General features: G+C 41.3%; 1 protein-coding gene across 3 annotated transcripts; it reads left to right on the forward strand.

Moving 5' to 3' along the window:
* Positions 1 to 11: 11 nt before the first annotated feature.
* On the forward strand, positions 12 to 22,286 carry VPS35 (VPS35 retromer complex component). Of its 3 annotated transcripts, none has more exons than XM_027466832.3 (17): positions 12 to 91; positions 5,532 to 5,630; positions 7,013 to 7,109; positions 7,925 to 8,048; positions 9,371 to 9,553; positions 9,850 to 10,063; positions 10,798 to 10,881; positions 11,354 to 11,463; positions 13,987 to 14,083; positions 14,177 to 14,325; positions 14,857 to 15,064; positions 15,587 to 15,742; positions 16,513 to 16,635; positions 17,640 to 17,819; positions 18,980 to 19,219; positions 19,936 to 20,079; positions 21,389 to 22,286. In XM_027466832.3, exons 1-17 carry the CDS (start codon positions 89 to 91, stop codon positions 21,566 to 21,568), a joined length of 2,391 nt encoding a protein of 796 aa, XP_027322633.3. In that variant the 5' UTR covers positions 12 to 88; the 3' UTR covers positions 21,569 to 22,286. The 3 variants fall into 3 exon arrangements, with proteins under 3 accessions (XP_027322633.3, XP_071899766.1, XP_038041500.1); XM_072043665.1 differs by lacking the exon at positions 12 to 91 and adding an exon at positions 147 to 216; XM_038185572.2 differs by lacking the exon at positions 12 to 91 and adding an exon at positions 1,266 to 1,304.
* The last annotated feature ends 660 nt before the right edge of the window (positions 22,287 to 22,946 follow it).

A 22,946-nucleotide genomic window follows, 5' to 3' on the forward strand; every position in this document is an offset into this window, starting at 1 on the left:
GCGGCGGGGCGGGGCGGCGCGGCGCTCACGTGACGGCGCGCGGCGCTGCGGGGCGGGGCTGGCGGGGGCGGCTCGTGGCGGCGCGGCCATGGTGAGGGGCGGCGGCGGCGGCCGGGCCCGGCCGGGGGGGAGGCGAGGCGGGAGGGGGCGGCCCGGGGGCAGGGCCGGGGCTGAGGCTGGGGCTGCGGCTGGGGCTGCGGCTCGGGAGCGCCCCCGGTGGGTGGGGGGGGCCCGGCGGCCGCCGCCCGGTGCGGGGGGGCTGAGGGGAGGGGGAGGGGAGGCCCCGGTAACGGCCGCCCCGGTGCCGGGGGAGGCAGCTCCGGGGGGGGCCTCGGGGCGAGAAACGCCTCGGCCCCGGCACGGCGCGGGGAGCTCCCGCGGGCCGCCGGGGCTCGGGGTTCCCGCGGCGCTCCGGGCACTGCGGCTGGGCCGCGCACCGAGCCCCTTGCGGGCAGGGCTTGCCCAGGGCCTGCGTCTCTGGGGCCGGTTCGCGTTTGGGGTGGGGGCTGCCGGGACGGGTCGGCGCCGGGCCTGCGGGGGCGTGTGTGCGGCGGTGCCCCCCGGCGTGTGGCTGGGGAAATGAATGGGGCCGGCTGAGCGGGCAGGGGAGCGCTGCGTCCACCCTCACTGCGGGCCCTGTCCCCCGGGTCAGTGCCCGTGGCGGCTCAGAGGCGGCCCGGCTTCCTGCTGCTTGGCCCTTCCGTGGGAAATGGCCTCAGACGTGCCTGCTCTGGGGTCCTCTTTCTGATAAGAGCTGATAGCAGGTGACTCAGGAAAAGAAAGCCCAAGCTTCCAGCTGTTAAATGTGGGTTAATCCCCTCTACCAGCCCGGGCTCCATGGCCATTTCCAGTGGCCAGGCTTCATTTAAGCCTTGAAGCAGCGTGCAAGTACCCTAAACTAGACTTGGATTTCGTAAATGTTTATTGATCGTTCCCTAAATAAAAAGCCCACAGCCCCTGGATTCTTGTTAATGTCTCCTGGCTTCCTGTGGCAGCAAATGCCAGCGTATACATGAAAAATGTTCTCTTTGGCTCACCTTCATGCTCTGTTGTGTGACTTAACAGAAGTTCTGGGGTTGCCTTCTTTATTGCAGGGTTGTGCTTCTAATATGGTACAAAATGCTTTTTTGTTAATATCGAGGCACCCCGTGATGTTTGCAGTAACGTGTTGTGTGCACTCTGGCTCCATCAGTAGGATGGTGATTGTCATGATTTTCTGTCCTCTGTCGTGGGTAACATTCATGTTAAATGTCTTGATAGTGATGGGGTGGCAGTCCTAACTGGGAGGAGGCAGAGAAACATGGGTAAGTCTTGTTCACTGAGGTACTAAACACAAGCACGTGAGTGAACAAAAGGAAAAGTCGTATATGGAATAGACTGGAAGTACATCTAAATCAAAGTGGAAGTTTGTCTAAATCCAAGTGCTTTATATCACTTGGAGAGTCGATGAAAATGCACTTCAGAGCATTCAGAAGTGAAATCTTCTGCTCTATTACGTATACTCTCTGTTCAGCTTAAGATACCCGCTTTGCCAGAATACAGACTGCTTGTGACGATCCACAAGCTTGCCTTGAATCCCATGTATTTTAATTGTAGATAATTCTGTTAGATGCAGTGATTTACTGACAGAAGTGAAATGAGCATCTTGTCAACACAGTGACCCAAAACGATAGTCATCACGAGTGCTGCAAGTCTGAAGTATAAAACAAACTATGAATGGATGCCTTCTTGGGGAGATGGGTGTTAGAAACCAAGTAAATCCTACACAGTAGGTGTAATGTTAACTGTATGTGTTCAAGAGTTATTATGAGGTTGAGCGTGGTCGAGAAGAACGCTTGCAGTATGCTTCACTAATTATCCACAAGATTGCTGCCTGGCTGATAAAGGTGTGTGCGTGGGGGTAATACCAGTTAAATTCTTCCAAGCCGGTTTGGGGCTTAAACATGATTTTATTTTTTTTTTTTTCCCCAAGGCAACTTACTGTTTGCTAGCTTCAAGCTGGCAGAAAGCAGCTTTAAGGCTTCTCACAAAAAAAAAAAGCACACCATTAAAAAAACAACCAGACAAAAAGCTCCAACACAAACCATGCCAAATCTGTGTGAATTAAGCTGCTGTGTTGTGACTTCCTTACTGTGGCTGTGGTAAGGTGCAGCAGTGCGATCTTTGGATATAGGAGAAAGCTACAGTTTCTTGTACAGCAGCTGAAGATGCAGCTGAGAGGCAGTTCTGTGTCTGCTTCCCATTGCTGCTTTTCCTTGTGGCTTCCAAGGAGAAAGGTTGGAATAAGTACAATAGAAAACTTGGTTCACCTCAATTTTTTTCTTCGAGGCTTGTAGTGTATCTAAGAGGGGCTAAGGCCCAAGCATGTAAGTCTGAGTGGCTGCAGAATTGATTTCCATTATCTTGTGTGCCTGTGGTAGTTCAGACCTCCCTGTACCTGGTGCTGAGAAGGCAGGACAGGACCTCTTGTGCCTGGATGAGGGTGCTGCTGCTCTTCCTCCCATGGCCACGCATCCTCTGCTTCCTCCTGAAGATTGGTGTTTGCAGATTGGAATAGGACTGCACAGCGCAGTTGTGTTTTTGGTTAAATAACACTGGAAAATACCTTCTTCGGTTACTAGGTTCCCAGCTTGAAGTGGATGATAAAGGGCATGAGCTGTGTTATTCAGCATTGTGTCTGACAGAACTGGTTCCTAGCGTGACAGGAGCCACGCCATCTGTCCCTGGTAGTCCTTGCTTTGTGTTATCTTCACTTTGTTTGCCTTCTGCTGCTTCCTCCACAAACTTCAGGCTTGTGTGTCTGGCACCTGATAATAACCAGGTCACATGTGGAAACACTGTATAGTTTTGAAGCTTATTACAGTAAATAAAAAGGGTTAGCTGATGTTTTTCAGGTTTCAAAGTCTGAATGTTTAAGGAAGAGCAGGGACTGCTGTTCAGGTGTTTATCTCCTGTAGAAGCCAAGCTGCTGCAAACCCAACACCTCAGTGCAGTGGCATGCTGGTTGTGATCACGGGTAGGTTATCTCACCACCTGTGCGATGGTGAAATGCTGCCATTGCCCAGCACCATGTAGTGAAGGCAGTCTTGCTGTGAACCACCACCTTCCAGGCTGGTGATAACAGGGAAGTGCTTTAATGGAAGAACTCAGAAGTGTCCTTACTGCAGTCCCAATGCTAAACATCCCGTGGGACCTTGTTGCTCAAATGTAGAACAGGAGTGAAAATGGCACCAGTGGCTGGGCAGCTCTCCCAGCACTCCGTGGCCTGGAGCCCGGCAGGCTGTGGGATGGGGCTTGGGAGGTTGTGCCTGGTGTTAACATCACTCCGCTCCTCTGACTCGTCCTTCAGCACAGCGGCTCGTGATGTGGCTGGGTTATGTGGTGTCTGGGTCAGCAGCGACGTGTGTAAAGCACTCGTGTGAGTTCAGGGGGCTGCAGGGCATGACAAGCTTTTTGGCAAGGATGTGATTCAGCAAGCCAGTTGCATGGTGTTTGGATTTGGTCGTTGCACACTCGTGCCAGCACTGTCAGTTTCTGTTCCTTAAAAGTTGGATTTGTCATGGAGTAAAGTTCAGTGCTGAACAGAAGGTTCTTTGGGGAGAAGGCGCTTTCAGTCAGGGGCTGCCTGGTTTGTAGCTGCTGAACAGCCCAGGCGATAAGGCTGCCTGCCCCTACTGCTTTTGCCTTATGCTTAAATCCATTTTTGGAAGGCATGCACTTTGTGGTTAATTATAAAGAGAGCTTTGTAATAATGGGTGCAGTCACGCTAATTAGCAGAGGCAACTTTTTCTGTTGACAAAATAGAGGTGTTAATTAGTTACTGTGCATGGTTTGGCCATAACTGAGACCCAGAGAGTCACAGAAGTGTTGGCTGGAAGAACTTCTGTCTTGTATGGCTTCCTGCTTGAAGCGGGATTGCCAGCGGTGTTAGATCAGCCTGGACTCTTGTCTAGCTGAGGGACTGAAAACCTACAAGGGCAGAGATTCCCCACCTGGTCAGATGAGATCGAGGCAAGAACAATATTGCTTGGCACTGTCTGCTTTCTGTAAATAGAAAGGGGAAGTAAGGAGAACGTGTAAGAGATGCTCTGTGGGACTCAGGGAATTGCAGTTACAAAAAAGAATCAAGTACAGTGGTGGATATGGGAGAAAGGAGAAAACATGGGTGTGTCAAGGCTGCAATGCCCGATCACTGTTAAATTGGTGTTAAGTGAAAGCATCTCTTTTTTTTTTTTTTTAAATGAAATTATAATATTGGTTCTTAAAAGGTGTTTACAGGGACTCCAGACACGAGTTGTGCAACAGAAATGAGTACTGAAGATCCTGTTTTTAAGAACATTGGGATGATGTAATTCATGGCGTGCTAGCTTGTTATCGAGATAGCTGGTTAGAAAGAGGAGACCGGGAGCTTTCTGTACATGGTGGGTGGGGGGAACAAGCAAAAATAGTTGAGAAATTACTGAGGCTGCAGACGTGGAGAGCCAGCTGTGGGCATGACATGGTACGTAAATGGTATTTGTCAAGACTGGAGGAGATGTAATTGGGACACGAATGATGCTTCCATCTCTGGAGCCCCAAGATTGGGAGAGGCTGGTGGGCTCTAAGGAGATGTTGAAGATCAGGCCAAAGCACTAGGTGGATGGCTGCAGGGAGGCTCTGTTCTGTTAAGTGCAGCATCAGTTACTGGAGTCACTTACAAGGAGGTATGTACGGAGTTGGGTTTGGATGGAAGTACACTTGGACATCTTGGAGGGTAACTTGAAAGAAAGAAGCCTGTAGAAACTAACCTCATCGGTCTGGAAGAGGGCAGGGAGTAGGTGCAGTGGAAAGGGCCCGTTAACAGCTGGGCTGGGGGGACACCGAAGTCTGTGAGCGTAAAGAAAATGCAGTATGGTCCTTGGAAAAGCAAAAGAGCTTGCAGGTTCTGAATGTCAAAGGCCTGGAATATTCCTCTTTGAGGAGGAGGGTCACTGGGACAAGGAGGGGACATTAAGAAATGACGATTCTCTTCAGTTTTCTGTTGCCTTTGGCGAGTCATTCCTGCCTTCCAGGAGCTAACTGTACTTTATCCTTTGCTTTGCTTATCTGGAACTTGTCCTCAGCAGAGCTGTGTGGCTCAGATAGCAGGTTGCTGATAGGTTGTGACTTGTTGTGATCTGAGTGCTCCAGGCCTTGCTTTGAGGAGTAAGGATGCTTCAGTGCAGTGATGTCTTTGTGTTCTCACAAAGCTTTTTGTTGCCAGATACTCTGATTGGATTTTTGACCTGCAAATGCTGGAAAAGAAGGGCAACACTGACCTTGCTCTTTGCACTCTAAGAGACAATGGTGCTCAGAGGCTGTCCGTAACTAATCTCTTCCCTGTGCTCAAATTTTTGCAGGGTAAATTTCCCTTAAATATCACGTAGCTATTTGACAGCTCTCAACTGGTCATACCGCAGTGCCACTTGCATTGTGTTCTAAACCATGGGGAACCGGTTTGAATCAAGTCATAAGCAGGTGATAAAAATAGTCTTTTTTTTTTTTTCTTCCAGCCAACAACACAGCAATCTCCTCAGGATGAACAGGAAAAACTCCTGGATGAAGCAATTCAGGCTGTTAAGGTGCAGTCTTTCCAAATGAAGAGATGCTTGGTAAGAACGTGACATTAAAATGCAATGAAGCTTCTCATCTGCTAGGAGTGAAACAGTAAATCAATACTAATCTCTAGTGCTGTGAGGAAACTTAACTCTTTATGCATCTTTGTGGCAGAGCCTTGCAAATGGATGAGGCAGCTACTCAGTGAGACTGAGCCTTCGGTATTCCATATATGCCTATACCTGCGTTTGGCACAGTGTTTCTCAGGATAAATGATAAAGGTGCATCTACTTAGGTTTGTGCTTGCATTTGAGTGAGGCTAAATGGAGAATATGCCTGCCACTTGTCACCAGAAGGTTACTGCTCAAATGCATTCTACATGGAGCTACGTGATGATAAAATATATCCTTGTCTGTGTTCAACGTACCGGTGTTTATTCACTGTAGTCTTTTTTCATGAGCCACAGACTGCGATGCTAATTCATTATCTGCTGAGTAGGATAAACGTAGTAATGAACTGCAGACTGATGTGTGAATTCTCCTGTGACTGGAAAAGAAACATTGACTAGGATAGTACTGAGGTATTTGTCTTGACATTTTAGCCAATGCAGCAACACAGTATCTTGTGAAGCTTGGGTTTGAGAAACTGCTTAAATCAGCAATGAAAGAACTTAAATATTCCTGTATATTTTCATTGGGCTAGCCAGGGTAAGTTTGTAGTTAAATGACAGTAGCAAGAAATGTAATGCCTTTTCCAGTTTTACGCTGTGTGGAATGCTTTTGAAATCTTTAAAGTAGTTGCAGCTGAACTTTCTACTCCTATGTGTGAGTGGATGACCCTAGCAGTTCCTTCCGTTCTCCAAAACTTATGGCTGTCTCTTATGTGTTCAACAAGTATGTTCAGGTGGTAGACTAGAAGTTTGTCTTGCACCCTGTGATGCCAGGGAATTGTATGCATCATGAGCACATGTTATATGCGGAGTAATAAACTGTCTCCTTCAGAAGGGAAAGAGAAATCTAATTCTAACAGTGGCTTCTGCTGGCAGTGTGTGTCCTCTGACTGCTAGAGGCTGCTTCATGAGATCTGAGCAAAACAACAGGCCAGATAATTTTTAAAAAGTTAATTACTGTTCGGCTTGCTGAATAGAATTTGAATGGTGTGTGTGATTTCTACATAAGCAAAACCTTTTTTCCAAAACTCTTTCTTACTGTATCATAAGATAGGCCTCCTTACCGCCTTCAGGTGTCATGTTCCACTTAGTTCAGATGGGCAGCGTAGTACAAGGTAGATATTTGCTTTAATTGGAAGTATTGCTCTTGTGATGTTTAGATACTTAACCTTTGTATGGTTTTTATAAAAGCCAAAAGTGTAGCATTCTTAAAGACTGCAGTTGCCTAGTATTATTTGTGACAGGCTGTTCTTTTTACCTCCCATAAAGGACAAAAACAAGCTCATGGATGCTTTGAAACATGCTTCCAACAAGCTTGGTGAGCTGCGGACTTCTATGCTATCTCCAAAGAGCTATTATGAGCTCTGTATCCTTTGAAGATTAGAGGACCAAATGGTTGAAATATTGAATTTGGAGTGATACGTTCACGTGATTTTTTTTTTTTGTTTGTTTGTTATATAAGGACATCTTCTTAATCTTGGATATGTAGTAGCACTTTTCTCCTCTGTTACTTATCTGAATGTATTGTAAGAGAATGTACAATTGTCTGATCATTGTGCAGGTGTTTTTCCTTTGGTATAAAGTAGGTCTTTAATGTCTTTCTTATTTTCCATTGTGAGTTTTCATCAGTCTAGCTCTATTGAAAGTTCTGCTTGCAGTATGCTGCCACAAAAAAAAACAACTGTAAAACAACTTACTTTTAGCCTTTTGTTTTCTTAGATTCTAACCCTAAGTCAAGTGCCATGATGTATTTGCTTGTCTGTGCTGCCATACCTGAAGAATGGGAGGCTTTTCATGAAATTTGGGAATTGAGTGTGATTATATTTGCATACTGTTTTCTCCACGTGTGCTGATGAGGATGAGATTCTTCTGTGACATGTAGTATGCCTTTACTTACTCGGTTCCATTGCATTCATTTGCTTGCTATTTTGACTTCACTTGTGCTTCTTGCTCTTTTCTAATATGCTGAAGATAATAGTTGAAGGCCTGGGGTTAGTTTTGCACGTTTATGTCAGTAGTGATGAATTTTTCTAAAGTACTACACGCTTGGGCTTGATTTTTTTTTTTTAACCTTGTGATTGTATTTGGAACAGTGTCTTTCTTCCTTGGTGTGAATGAGCAAATATCTCTGTAGATCTGTTGCAGACATTCTGAACTAAAATCCTTAACTAAGAGAAAAAGACATGGCAATTTCTGATGAGCTACACTACTTGGAAGTCTACCTGACAGATGAATTTGCCAAAGGGAGAAAAGTGGCAGACCTTTATGAGTTAGTACAGTATGCTGGAAATATTATTCCAAGACTGTAAGTATATATATTTTACTATTTGTTAAAGACGAGTAGATAATAGATTCTGGGTTCTGATCATAGACTCTGCGTTCTTGCTTGGCAACAAGACCTGTTTGCAGCTGTAAATATTACCTCTGCATATCTTAAGAGCGGATTCCTTTGAGACTTCTGAGAGTTAAGCCAAAAGTGTAACCGCAAAAGGTCAGTTCTTGATTGTGTGCAAAAACAAAAACATTGGCAGGAAGGTGGAAGCACTTGGATGTGGAATAAAGCAGACTTCTGGGTAAAGAGCTGGTTGGTTTAGAAATAACCAGGTACCTCATTCTGATCAGTAAGATCAACTACATGTTTAGTATGTGAGAGAAGGAAGTTGAAAGCTTTTGTAACTTCTTAAAGCTTTGTGTTTCTGAGTATGTAGTTCTTAGACTATGGATTAACATGTAGAGATGATACTGAAAGGCTTATGTTTAAATATATAGCTGTAGGACTGGAGTGGATCTACTAAATATTCGGGGTTAGGACTTGGATTTTGCTAGGCATTGCAGTTTTTAATTCCTGACCACATGGTGGTGCCAGAAAGAGGCTTCACCCTCATTCAGACTTCAGGGTTTGGTTGCCACAATGTGTTTAGCTCTGCATAATAATTTGCTGTCCTCCTACCTGCTTGATGCAGGCTCTGTTTCTCCCCAGTGAACACTAATGTTGTATTCATGGAGGCATATACATGCATGAATTAGAGAAACGTGCAGGGCTTTTAAACCACGTTATTTGCAAGTTCTGAGGATTTTAAGTTTTATTTCTCTTAAGCTGAAGGGGAATCAAGTATACTGGTGCAGTAGTCCTTTGTGTCTCACATGTTCCTTCTGCCTGTTGCTTAATGTAGAGATGCTGATGGAGTGAGTACAAGCCTGGAGATCTCGGAGGAGTGTAGTCCACATCCTGGTAGACCACAGTGTGAAAGAGGCTTAAGTGCTTCACCATAATACATACCTTATCTGTATGGGCAGAGTTGCTTTCCAGTCTTGCAAGGTGTTGGAAGTATAGACAAGCCAGTCTGAAAGCATTCAGAACTCTGTGCATGCTGAGCATTTATACATTTGAGGTATAAAGCCCTGTAATGAGGTCACCTAGCTATTCAGACTTCCTGTGCTCTGTAGCAGAGGAGAACGGGAGCTGAAAGGTGACACAATATCTGAAGTTATGGTACTTGAAGGTATGGTATGTCATTTAATTGCTTTCTGTGCTTTGATAATGCTGTTGGAGTAGAAGTGGGCTATTGCCTGAAATGCGGTATTGTATTCTTACTTAACTATTGTTGTATTCTGTGCCTGTTGCAGGTATCTCCTGATAACAGTAGGTGTTGTCTATGTCAAGTCATTTCCGCAGTCCAGGAAAGATATTTTAAAAGACCTGGTGGAGATGTGCCGTGGAGTACAGCATCCTCTTAGAGGCCTCTTTCTTCGGAACTATCTCCTGCAGTGTACCAGGAATATTTTACCAGATGAAGGCGAGCAAACAGAGTAAGACAGGCACTAATCAGCATATTTAAATTTCCTGTATGATTTTCTTGAGATTTGAAATAAGTAGGTATGTTAAAATGTAAACCACCTGTCGAGTCTACTGAGTTCTGGTAGTTTTGGAAGGGAATTGTTAAGGTTTCCTTACTTAAGTGAGGACATGAACAGTTGTTATGAACCTGGACACCCCACCACATACTTCCCCAATCTCCTATCTTAAAAAAGATATTTACCAGTGGATGAAAAGATGGATACTTTTGACAAGCTTTTGCTGTTCCTAATCTGTTCCTCAATTGCAGTGAAGAAACCACTGGAGACATCAGTGATTCCATGGACTTTGTGCTCCTGAATTTTGCTGAGATGAATAAACTTTGGGTGCGAATGCAACACCAGGGCCATAGTCGTGATAGAGAGAAGAGGGAGCGGGAAAGGCAGGAACTGCGAATCTTGGTAGGAACAAACCTTGTGCGCCTCAGTCAGCTGGAAGGTGTTAATGTGGAGCGATATAAGCAGGTAGGATGTCTGTCCATGCTTTCCAGCTTCTGCTACTTTTTCCACATGAATTCAAATCAGTGGCCTAGGGAGAATAATGGCTGTGCTATAAACTTGATAATCCTGATGCTTCTGAACTGCTATTAACTGGAAGTTCTGAAAGCTAATGGAGCTATATAATGTGTTTACAGGCTAAGGATAGGATTCATGCATTTTTTCCATAAGCTCTTCTGTAGGGTTGGCATGACTTTTTATGACTTCATTTTACTGATTCCCATTTTAATTAGAGAATGAGTTAGAGAGATGTACACAGTGTTCTGTGGTAGACTTCTAAAGTTCAATGAAGTTATGTTTCCCAAAGCATTTGGTAAGTGAACTGTTTGTTGCATGAAAAGATAGCCAAGCAAATATGTGTGTTATCTAAAGTCTGTACCTTGTAAGTTCTACCATAGCAGTGCTGCTGAGACCCCTGTGTAGTAATAGGTGCCAGCAATGCACATTCCTGAGTTTAAACAAAACAACAAGCACGACCGTAGGTTTTGATTTAATACAATGTACCAAAGGGACAGAGGTTTGGGACCAACAATTTTTTTCTCTGAAGGATGAAACTGCTGAACACTGAGTCTTTATCAGAAAGTTTTTCGTGTGAAGAGTAAGCTGAGAAGTGTTAGAAATACCACTCTACTTGGATTAAATCCGTATGTGAATATAAGATCAATGGCTCTATAAACATTGCAAGACTTTTCTTATTACAGATTGTTCTGCCTGGAATATTGGAGCAGGTTGTAAATTGTAGAGATGCTTTAGCTCAGGAGTACCTCATGGAGTGTATAATACAGGTAAGCTGCTTAAATTCAGTTGCATCATTGATTTTGAACATGGGGACACTTATTCCTGTGCTTTTAGTCAGATTCAGACTACTTTCACCTCTTCTTGTGAACTGGAAAACTTCTTTGCTGGGTCTCTTACCCAGTGGCTTGATGCATATTACTCTTCAGTGGGTGGGCAGAGGGGAGAGGTATGTGTTCTGTGTGCCCTCCATTGCAGAAACTTGTAAACTATGTGAGTAGCCATGCCTGCAGTAAGAATTGTGCTAGGAAGCTGGGACATCAGCTCACCAGTTTGTCTTGCATCTGTTACTTCATGTGCTTACTCACACAAGGTCAGCTTTGGGAACCCTAAATACAGTCTGTCCGGTGACTGTTTTAATATGTGGCTATCTGATTTTCAGTGACTCTGCTGCATTTTGCTGTTGTGTAATAATGAGCAGATTAAGTTTATAACTGGATGACTATGGATCTCAAATTTCAGGTTTTCCCAGACGAATTTCATCTCCAAACCCTGAATCCATTTCTCAGAGCCTGTGCTGAGCTGCACCAAAATGTGAATGTGAAAAATATAATAATTGCTTTAATTGACAGGTGAGTGACCGGGGGGTGGAAATTGGCTCAAAATGAAATGTGTATTGTACGTAAGCAGATAATAATTCTTCTAGCATTTGAAAGCTTTCAATTTATCATATTTTATTCATGTCTAACTTTCTTTCCGTGCTGTCTTCATCTGCAATTAAAGCTGTTAAGAGTATTGTTCCTATAGTTTCTGCTTAATGGACTCTTTTACAGCTTCCAATGTATCCTACTTTAAGGACGGATTAAAACTTGTAAACAAATCAAGCCGGGAAACAAGTTATTTAAAGTTGACCAACTTCATGTTTCTAAACTAAAGTGGCAGCAGTATTCTGCTTTGACAACTATATCCATCGCAGGTACCTCTTGAAAACTTGAAGATTCCCATAGCTAATCTTATATTTATTTATTCAGAAAAGAGCTAGTAGGAGATGGAACTACCTTCTTAATTTTTAATTTATGTCTAGCTTCATGCCCGTTCTCTTGTGTTTTTTTTTTTTTTTTCCTGTGGAAGTACCACTTAAAACTGCTTGCACTAAATTCAAACATGGGATGGCGCCACCTTGGAGTATCTTCTGTGTTGTGCATTTGGTGGGGAAGCAAATCTGCCTTCCTTCAATTGGATGTTCATAGGAAATCATTTGGTTTCCTATGGTTTTCTGCTTGGGCTGAGAGTTTTTGTAGTTTTATTTAAAAATGAACAAACATGGCATGTGAATCTAATTTCTGAGCCTGTCTATTTTGTGAGACTGTCTTCAATAGACATCACAGGATCTTTGCTAGGTTCTTACAATAGCGTGTAGCAATGTAATTCTTGTAGAGGGACTTTCCCTTATGTGCCTTCTGCTGTCATGTCTAGAGGACTCAAAGAGCTTCAGTATTACTTGCATAGTAAGCGTTTGGTTTTTACTGTTACAGATGAGCAACAGTAAACAGCTGACTGGCAGTGAACCTGCTGTCCTCCTAGACTTACCACTGCCATGTTTTATTGTTTGGGCAACTATTAGTGTCCTCTGGAGCCCTCTCATTTGGAGATAGGATAAGAATAAAAACAGAACAGCATGATGATTGTCTTATGTAGTTTAGGAACTTCTGCTTTTGACCAATTTTAGGCCAAATGTTGGATGATATGTGTGTATCAGCTCTTAGAATCCATGTGGGATAGATCCTGTTCTTGTGTTTGGATTGTAGTTTGGAATAATTACTGTGTAGTTCAGTTCTGTGTATTTAAGACCTGGATGTGCTCCATACAATAGTGCCTGTTGCATTTCTTATCTTGATTTCTGGCATGGAATAATTGATACTGGACATTAGTGAGGTGGAGGAACTTGTGAAGCTTTTGTACCAATTTCCATGGGACTTTTCCATTAAAGGAATCTTTTTAGAACTCATGTTGCTTCGGGATCCTTCTTGATTTACTATGCTGTTCATAGTTTGTAATTATGCTGCCATCTGCCTGCAACTTGATGATATTTTGAAGTCTGTCAGTCTTACCCTCTGAATTGTTGTTGGGAGAAGCTGTGATTCTCCTTGGTTTTAGAAAGTCTGCTTGTTACCACCCCAACAAAATGTAAGAGTTGAATTTTTATTTTCTGTGGCAGTGGATATTTTTGGAACCTTAGCCTTTTCTTACCTACTTTTTTGTTTCAGGCCCAAAGTTCATTCAGAACTGACATTTATAAACCCTGTAAGAAATAAACTTTAATCAGGTGGCTTTTCCTAAATATTTTTGTATGTCTTTCTGTAATTCAAAGAAAACAATCTCTTAAAAATTAGCAAGCAAGCATTATAATGCTACATTTTCTTCAAGCCGCAGCTTTGGTAAAGTGCCAACTTCCTATAGCCATTATCTTATTTTTTCTGATTTCTGCAGAGGTGGTGGTTCACGCGACTTCCTCCTGTAATGGATAGAGGTAGATCTACAACATCTTCTGGGTGCTTGCTGGATAGCAGTTCTCTTGCTTTGCTTTTGTGTTTTTATTGAGGAAAAAATTCCCACAAAGCAATCTTCTCCACTTAAAATGTACTTTGTATTTTGCTCTTTACAAACAGCGGATGTACCAAACATGTTGGTCTGCAGTTAGTTTGGAGACGAGGAATATCTGAGTCATAGCTAAGATTCTCACCACCACCCTTCCCTCACCTTGAGACTATTTTGCAGGAAATGGATGTCTAACATCACTGAGTAGATGCAGAACATTTGCTTTTCCTTTAGGTCACTCTGTAGTTCTTTCTCTGCTGGGGAGACAGAACACTTTACTGTGAGGTAAAGAGCAGAGATTATGAAACTTCTTTCTTGCTCTTTCTTTATCCTGCTGTCACTGTCAACGTTCTTTTCCAGGACTGATACTTACCACTCTCGATTGTTCTTACAGCCTCTAACTTCCACAAATGTCCTTTTTGCTTTGTAATAAAGCTCTGCAATGAAGATTGCATATACCCCTAAAAGATGCAATTTTTTTCTGTTAGTGTCAGACCCGTATTTGAGGAATGGAGAAACTATCCTGACCAAGCTGCTTTTTTTTTTTTTTTTTTTAGGTTAGCTTTATTTGCACATCGTGAAGATGGCCCTGGTATCCCAGCAGATATCAAACTGTTTGACATCTTTTCACAGCAGGTTGCTACTGTGATACAGGTATGCTGGGTGTTCTTGCATGCGGTCTATTTTTTTTTTTTTTTTTGCAAAGTTATATGCTTTTAATCAACTCAGTGCTGTCTTAAATCTCAGTCTCGCCAAGACATGCCCTCAGAGGATGTGGTATCCTTGCAAGTTTCTCTCATTAACCTGGCTATGAAATGCTACCCGGACCGTGTTGACTATGTTGACAAGGTGTTGGAGACAACTGTGGAAATATTCAATAAACTTAATCTGGAACAGTAAGTAAATGTCTGTTGCATTCTCTGTGGAGTGGTAATTACTTTAAATTCTTGACTTCTACTTTTAATCATGTTTTTGTAAGATAGGAAAGAGTCCTACTTTAGATGTGGAAGATTACTACTCTTGGTTCGAGCTATAGAAATTCATGATAAACTACAGTGGGGAAAGTATGAGCACCCAAGACTTACTCATCTGTGCTTAAATCATTCTGCATAGCTGTACAGATGCACAATGTGTATGCCAAGATGCGTGTAGTTGCTATCTATTCATCCTGTGTGGCACTCTAGAGTTTTTTTCATACTTTATTTGCAGACATAGTCTTTCTGCTGTCAGCAACTTAAATCATGCAGTTCCCATTTTATGTCCCAAAGAGCAAGATATGACTTATTCTGGTATTTTATTTCAAATCTTCCTAGCGGTTGGTTGCTTAGATGTTGTGGTATACATCGGAATTGGTATCGAGGCAGACTATCAATCTGTCTCTCTGTGAACTAATAATTAACTGTGTTTTTACATCTGTTTTATTTTAGTATTGCAACAAGTAGTGCTGTTTCAAAGGAGCTGACTAGACTTCTGAAAATCCCCGTCGATACTTACAACAATATCCTGACAGTTCTGAAACTGAAACATTTCCACCCACTCTTTGAATACTTTGATTATGAGTCCAGGAAGAGCATGAGTTGCTATGTGCTTAGCAATGTATTGGATTATAACACAGAAATTGTATCCCAAGAACAGGTATGACATAGGTCAACTGACATAGAAATTCTAGGTATCTAAACTACTGTTTGAAGAGTTGAAAACATGCTGAGTGACCTTGTGCAGAGCATGCTTAGTTTCTGTACCCCTTCCTCCCCTATCTTACTAGTACAGGCTTTGTTCTGCTTGATAATTCTGCTGCCTGAGTTCTCAAACACCTTATCTTTACACATCTTCCCTAACCTCACCCTAGAGACTACTTCTTAAGTTTGAACAAAGACCCTGAATCCCCTTAAAGCTAGGGCATTACCTAATGAGGGTTGGATAGTATTTCTGGAATCTAAATTTTGTTTGTACATTTATATTTATGCAGTTCCACTTCTGCTGAGAAAGGACTCTTCTTCAGTGAATAAGGCTAATGAATCGCAAAGCATCACCAGTTACCAAACGTTCCTAGTGCTTTGTCGGCACAATGAGTAGCTGTAAAGATGTTTCCAGTTGCTATCAGCTTATGTTCATAGACTACTTGGGTTTAAACAGAGCTTATGTTACATTTAACAGGTTGATGCTATCATGAATTTGGTATCCACGCTGATCCAGGATCAACCAGATCAGCCTGCTGAAGATCCTGACCCTGAGGACTTTGCTGATGAGCAGAGTCTTGTGGGAAGATTTATTCATCTTTTACGATCAGATGACCCTGACCAACAGTATCTGGTATGGCATCAGTGCTTCTGAGTGTGTTTGTGTTCTGTGAAGTGTCAGTTTTGCATACCTTACAGTAATGGATTTAGTGTGGCTGGAAGCTGGAGTATCACCGCTCTGGCACTACAAACTCAATACAAAATGTATAACGGTGTGAAATGCTGTTTATTTAGAAGTAGTGGGTGAGGACTTGAAAACAATTGTGGATTTAAATTTCTAGTCCCATGAGGTGGAAGTTCGGATGTAACTATATTAGTTTGTGGTAACTCTTGATTAGCATTCTACTTCATATAACTATCTCTCTAAAAAGCAGTAGGTGAGATTTGGATCACTTAGGTGTTTAATTTCATGAACTTTTTTTGTCTCTTACAGCAGCCTGTACAAAAGGACAGCTCTTTCTGCAGTTAGGTTGACAATAGAATATATCTGATGCAGTTTTTAAATGCAAGCCCAGGCAAATTCCATCTCACTATACAGTCCAGACTGTATCTGTAGTTAGTATAGTACAAGTGTTGCCTAACACTTATTAAGCAGCTGTAGGAAAAAGCTTCATCACAGAGCTCACAAAAAGCTGCATGTGCTGCACAGATGTAATTCTTGTAAAGCAGCTTGTAAGTTTTCTCCCCACACACACTGAAGACATTGCCATTGCAACTTACTTGATTACTCCATGTCTTTCTGATGAAAATATTAGATATACATCTAATAGTGTAAATTGTTATAGGTACAAATAACATACCTCTTTCAAGAACTCTCTAAGCTTCCAGTGCTTCTGTTTTTAGATCTTAAACACTGCTCGGAAACACTTTGGTGCAGGTGGGAATCAACGTATTCGTTTTACGCTGCCACCATTGGTTTTTGCAGCATACCAGCTTGCTTTTCGCTACAAGGAGAATTCCAAAGTGGTGAGTTGACCTCTAGATACCTCTTGGATGCTTGTTTCTTTTTGCTTCTGTGTCTTTAAGAGGAGGGGAGGCTTTTTTTTTTTTTTTTCTGGCTACAGCTAATAGTATACTAAGACTTGATACAGAATACTAGTGTTTTTTCCCCCTCAAAGGTAAGGTTTTACTGGAGATGTGAAGGATTTTTAATTTAAGGAGAACTTTTTGTAGTAACTCAAGTTACCTCATTATTTGAGGAATACTTGTGTATTTGAGGTGAAACAAACTGGGTAGTTCTGTTTAGTCCGAAGGTGACTGATCATGTTTTTGCATGTAGACTAGAGAACTATGAATACTGCAAGTGATGGTGTGAAACTGATTTAAATCTAGATACTGAACTTCAGGAGGTTCTAAATATGTAGTTATGCTATTATAATACTAAAAGCAAGTGTTTCTCTAGAGATTATTTTATACAATAGTTGTGAAAGTGCACACTAAAACAATCACTATTCCATTTGTCTCCTTATAGCTTTCTTACTGGAAGTGTTAGCTTAAATGTGTATTTTTCCCTTATTGTGAGGAAATAAATGAATGCTGTTTGTTTAAAAGCACTTCAAGTTGAATGTTTTAAAATCCTCTTGTACTTCTGATTAACGTTCCAATGAATGACTAAATAGTTTTTTTACACTTCACTACTTCACTAATTAGGCTTTTGCTCAGTTATGTTTTAAGCACAGCTGTGGTAATTGCAACTCAGTGTAGACTTCTGAGGAAGGTTTCCATGAGCTGACAGGAAAAATAGATGTGAGCTTTCTGTAAGTAGAAAAGAGGCCTTGTGAAGACCCACTGAGGTCAACACATTACTGCTAGGGCCATCTATACCAGCACACTTAGCTTCAGCAAGCAACTGACTGGAGCAGCATGCAGAAATCAACAGATTGGTGCACTTAACAGATTCTGTTTCAATCCAGTTTCTTTTTCTTGTAACAATGGTCTTGTTCCAGCTTTGACTTATTTCATTTCTTTAGGATGACAAATGGGAAAAGAAGTGCCAGAAGATATTCTCATTTGCTCATCAGACCATCAGTGCTTTGATCAAAGCAGAACTGGCAGAGCTGCCTCTCCGTCTCTTCCTACAAGGAGCGCTAGCTGCAGGAGAGATTGGCTTTGAGAATCATGAAACTGTGGCCTATGAATTCATGTCCCAGGTAAATGTCCACCTGTTAGTCACTGTCCTGCAGTACCTTGAATTTGGTTTGGGTGAGCTTCCTGAACACTGAAAGTTCTAGTGTGATTAAAACATCCAAATTGACAGCTAGCACTATTAGATAGAAACTCCTGGCCTTCATTCTTGCTTCCTGGAATTAAGCTCCATTGCTACTGGTCTGAATACTCAGTCTGATAATGTGGGGTGTGCTGCATTGCTGCTTCCTCCTCACGTAGTTGGTTTGCTGGAGGAGTGCGGCTTTCTCAATGTAGAATGCTCCTTCATTGCTTCAAAGATCTCTTCCCAGCTCCTCTTGTCTAGCTAGTATTGTCATGATCACAAGCATTCTTCAGAGGTTCTGTAAAATTTGTTTATCGCTGTCATGTTGGGCTTTACTAGTAAAAATCCTTTTGTTGAAACATTATTGGTAAAGTAGATTTTCAGAATAGGTAATAACTTAAGCCTTTGTTGTTGCAAAGGTCTCCCCCATCCATATCAGATTAAGAACTGACTTAGTTGATGGTATCTAAATTACAGGCTTTGTCCTACTCTTTCCACTAATGCCACCATTAATGCATTGAAATGAATCACTGACAACCTTGTGCCTTTCCTTACTATGTTGTGCTGTGTCACAAGGGCCACTGATAAAATTCTGAAGATGAGAGCAACATGACAGTTATGTACCTTCTACTAGAGATAATGGTTTGAGATTTTCAGTGTTGTGCATTCTCTGAAGGTGCCTTATCCTACACAGCAGCAGTGCAGACACTTCTTACCCACTCTGTAGTCGCTGACCTACCACTTAAATTTTTGCTGAACTGTAGTGTGTATTTCAAAGAGCCAGATCCTCTTCAGTGACTATTTCTGTTGCTGAAGTTTCTTATTTGAACAGATGCTTGAAATAAGGAGAAACTCAGTCTTCAAATACTACGTGAGGATTACGTTCCTGTACTATTACTACTTAAAGAAGTATTTCTTTCAAGACTCATTTCCAGTCTGTCACTTTAACTTGATTTTGACAGTCTCAACAGAAGATCTCAATTGTGCGTGAAGTTTTTAACAAATATAAAACGGATATTGTCATGTGACATGCAAGTATATTTTTTTTCCTGATGCTGTTCTAAAGCAATAATTAAGACTCTTGCCTTCTCCTTTGACTAGGCCTTCTCTCTATATGAAGATGAAATTAGTGATTCAAAAGCACAGCTGGCTGCAATCACCTTGATAATTGGGACATTTGAGAGGATGAAGTGCTTCAGTGAGGAGAACCATGAGCCTTTGAGGACTCAGTGTGCATTGGCAGCTTCTAAGCTCCTTAAGAAACCAGACCAGTGTCGGGCTGTGAGCACTTGTGCCCATCTGTTCTGGTCTGGCCGAAACACTGACAAGAATGGAGAGGAGGTAAAAATAAATAAGTAAATAAAATTAAAAGTGAAGTGACAGCAACATAACACATAACACAGCTATGTAACTTCGGTTACATAGCTGTGCCTTCCTTCTGAAGGCACTCACTTCTGATGTGGATATGTCACTTTGTGGTGCAGATATGGTTGGAATGTGTTCCAGTGTATGAAGCTAATAAATCTTACAGCAATATAAGGTGCATAAATATGAAAGTAAAGAAACTCAAAAGTGGAAGTACTGTGCAATTTCTGTGAATGTCAAGGAGTTTAAGACTGACTCTTCAAGTAGTTTGCTGTGTTTTGCCTGTCTGTATAGTAGCTGCGTTTGTGCATAAACTACTGAACTTCGGAGATGCAAATTGAAGATAAAAGGCTGCTTTTCTCAAATGATCTGTTGTATTTATGAAGAGCTGTTTGAAATCTTCTTTTAGTGCACATGGCCATATGTGTGGCAAAATTGAGTTTATGGTTTGATACTTGAAGGCTTTCAGCAGCTGTTAATATTACTGCTTGATTTAACAGAATGCTTACCCAGACTATTAAGTCAGGAAAGGTACAGTTCTAATGACAGCTTATTCTGTACAGTTGGTTTTGTTCTGTGAAGTCTGTTTTTGTAGTAAACTACTGGGAAATGCCATTTATGTGCAAAGGGAAACAAGTGTTATTGTTCCCTATGGTTCTATGTCTTGTAACTATTTTGTTTTTACCTTCTAGCTGCATGGAGGAAAGAGAGTGATGGAATGTCTGAAGAAGGCTTTAAAGATAGCAAATCAGTGCATGGACCCTTCTCTGCAAGTCCAACTGTTCATAGAAATTCTGAATAGATACATCTACTTTTACGAAAAGGAAAATGAGGCAGTGAGTTGAAATATTCTTTATTTTTTTTAGAGCATTTATTTAAGCTCTTTATTCATTTATACCCCAAATCATGTCTATTCAGCGTGCTCAGTACCATCTCTTAAGAAACACAGGTTCTAGTAACTAACAGAATAGTCAATTTTTGAAATGCTAGTAAAACAGAAGTCTCCACATTATAGGTAAAACTTAATTCTTCCTTACACGAGGAACAAAAACACTGAACATCTGAAATCTAGCCCTGAACTTGTGAGACTTGGATACTTGAAATGTGTGTTCGACAAAAACTGACTAGGTCTTGAGATCCTGCTGTTTTCTCTTCTAACTTCAGAGGTATCTAACTGAAGAAGTACTCGGGGAAAGATGATTCTCACAGTTGTTCAGGGTCACTGCTAGGAATACTCAAAAGACTGGTGCAAGCTTTATTCTCAAGAGACTGGTATAACGTCTCATATGCCAGTCTAAATTCTGCATCTGAAAACTGGGATAGTAGTTGCAGCATACCTTTTTTGTTACTACGTAGCTAGTAAATTTATTAAGTTTGAAAAGCTGCTTGATCAAATAGAGATCCATGTCCCCTCTTAAGTCATCATTTAATCAGAAGCAAATGGTAATAAATATCTCTCTATACATTGCCTCTGAAATACAGGATTTTTAAGGATTTGCCAGCTTCCAGCATCTGAACTGACTTCCTGCTGTAGTACTGTTCTAGAATAGGAAATGCTCTTATCTGTAGATGAAGGTGAAACACTGAATTACAAAGTACTGAGCAGATGTGTAAGAATAGTCTCTGATAAAGAGGTGGTCTGCAATTCATTTTGTGCTACAGTGTTTGGTGTAATGCTGAACTTGATACTATAGTCAGCTGTACTTTCCTGGGTAGTGACAAGGTCACTAATAACTTTAAATCTGATACTGCCATCCTGACTAACTTCTACAAGACACTGCATAGACAACTTGATTATGTGCTTTATGTGTTTAAAGCTTTTTGTGTTTGGACTGAATTAACTGGAGAGAAATACTGTGCTAAAAGTTTAATAAAAAAAAAAAAAAGTGTAGGCTCTAATGACTTAAGAGGCTGTTCACATTTGCTGGGATCAGGGGGAACTTAGAGAAATCCAAAAATGGAAGTATTGGGCCTCCTATGAGGAGCAAGAGAAGGCAGAGTTCAGTAGTTTGTCTGCATACACTCTTACTAATAATACTATTGATACTTGGACAGTTTTTAGAAATACAAAGTCTATTAAAACTAATATTTAAATGCTCGTACATAATTGTCAATTACTTTGGTTGTGTATATCTTCTCCTGTAGGTGACAATTCAGGTTTTGAATCAGCTCATACAGAAAATAAGAGAAGATCTCCCAAATCTTGAATCTACTGAAGAAACAGAACAAATCAACAAACACTTTCACAACACACTGGAGCACTTGCGTCTGAGGAGGGAATCACCAGAATCTGAGGGGCCAATTTATGAAGGTCTTGTTCTTTAAAGAAGATATGCACTGTACTTCTTTCTTTTCATTTACGTACATTATGTTTTTTTAAGATAGATTATAGATTGTGCCTTTCAGAAATGTCAAGTTAAGTTAACATTCATGTGTTCAGTCTGACACTTCAAACACTTGTGTTGAGTACTCTAACAAATTTGAAAGGTTGGACCAGCAACTACAGGTTTCATCAGTTAGCATGGCTGAAACTTTCTTTGGAATCTGTGACATGGTAGGGCTCTTCTGTTTCTGATTTCTCTTGTCTGTTCACTGTTGCTTCTGTAGCACTAGAGTTCTAAACTGGCAGTGACTGTCATCTGAAACTGTGAGCGATCCTTACAGAGCATCAGATTTTTGGGATTATTGTATGTAAGGTTCTGCTTGTGCTTTCCTTTTAATGCAAGTTAAGACTAAGTGTAATATTTTTCCCTAAAACCTAGAATATATTAATGCATGTTTGGAGAGTTTTAAAATACCATGTTCAAAAAACAGAAGTTATATTTTGCATATTAAGGCTCTGTGACATTCAGTGAGGGCCAATACTGTGCACAGGGCATATTTATCAAGATAATTTTGTTCCAAATAGTATAAAAATAGAGAAATTGCAATCTATATAGATATGTATAACCTTCATTACTGTAAATTTAGGGGAAAATGCATTACACAAGTTTATTCAGTATCATGATTTTGCACCAGTGAAACAATAAAGTTGCTATTAACACCTGTTGTTTCATGTCTGTTCAGAGCCCTGTTGAACCTAGTGCTACCTTCTGATAAAAGCCAAGGAACTTCTGCTTTGAAGAGACAGAAGAATGATGCTGAGAGGATGTATGTTCACATTTCAGAATACTTTCTGACTTGAGATTGGTGCAGAATCCATGTGGGTTGTAGGTCTGTGCTAAACAGACAGGTGGCAATTAAATGACAGAGCTGTAGAAATTTGAGTGGTAGAACCATTCCCAGTTGTAACTCTTGTGGAGATTGATTTAGTCCGTTACTTAATGCCAGTTGCTAAAAACTAGGTTGAAATGTCTTTGTTTTACTTTAACTGAACACAGTGTTCTAAAGCTACCTGACTGACTTCCTCACTCCCTGTCTTGGTTACTGCTACTAAAACTGTCCAGGCTCGATTGGATAAGGCAGTGAGACCTTGGTGGGTTGTCTAATAACTTTATCACCATGTATTTTTGGTGGGCAAATATGATCCTAGGAAATCTAAGGATTATGGAATAGATGACACTTAGGTCATTGCTCTGCTGGTTTGGAGAGCGAGGTGGAAGAATGGGGAGAACTTAACGACCTCACTTGGCTAGTGGTGTAACTAATGCTATTCAAAAATCTTTATGTTGATCTGTATCTGTTCATAGCATCGCTCATTTAA

This window comes from Anas platyrhynchos, chromosome 12 (assembly GCF_047663525.1).
Source record: "Anas platyrhynchos isolate ZD024472 breed Pekin duck chromosome 12, IASCAAS_PekinDuck_T2T, whole genome shotgun sequence".
Classification (NCBI taxonomy): domain Eukaryota; kingdom Metazoa; phylum Chordata; class Aves; order Anseriformes; family Anatidae; genus Anas; species Anas platyrhynchos.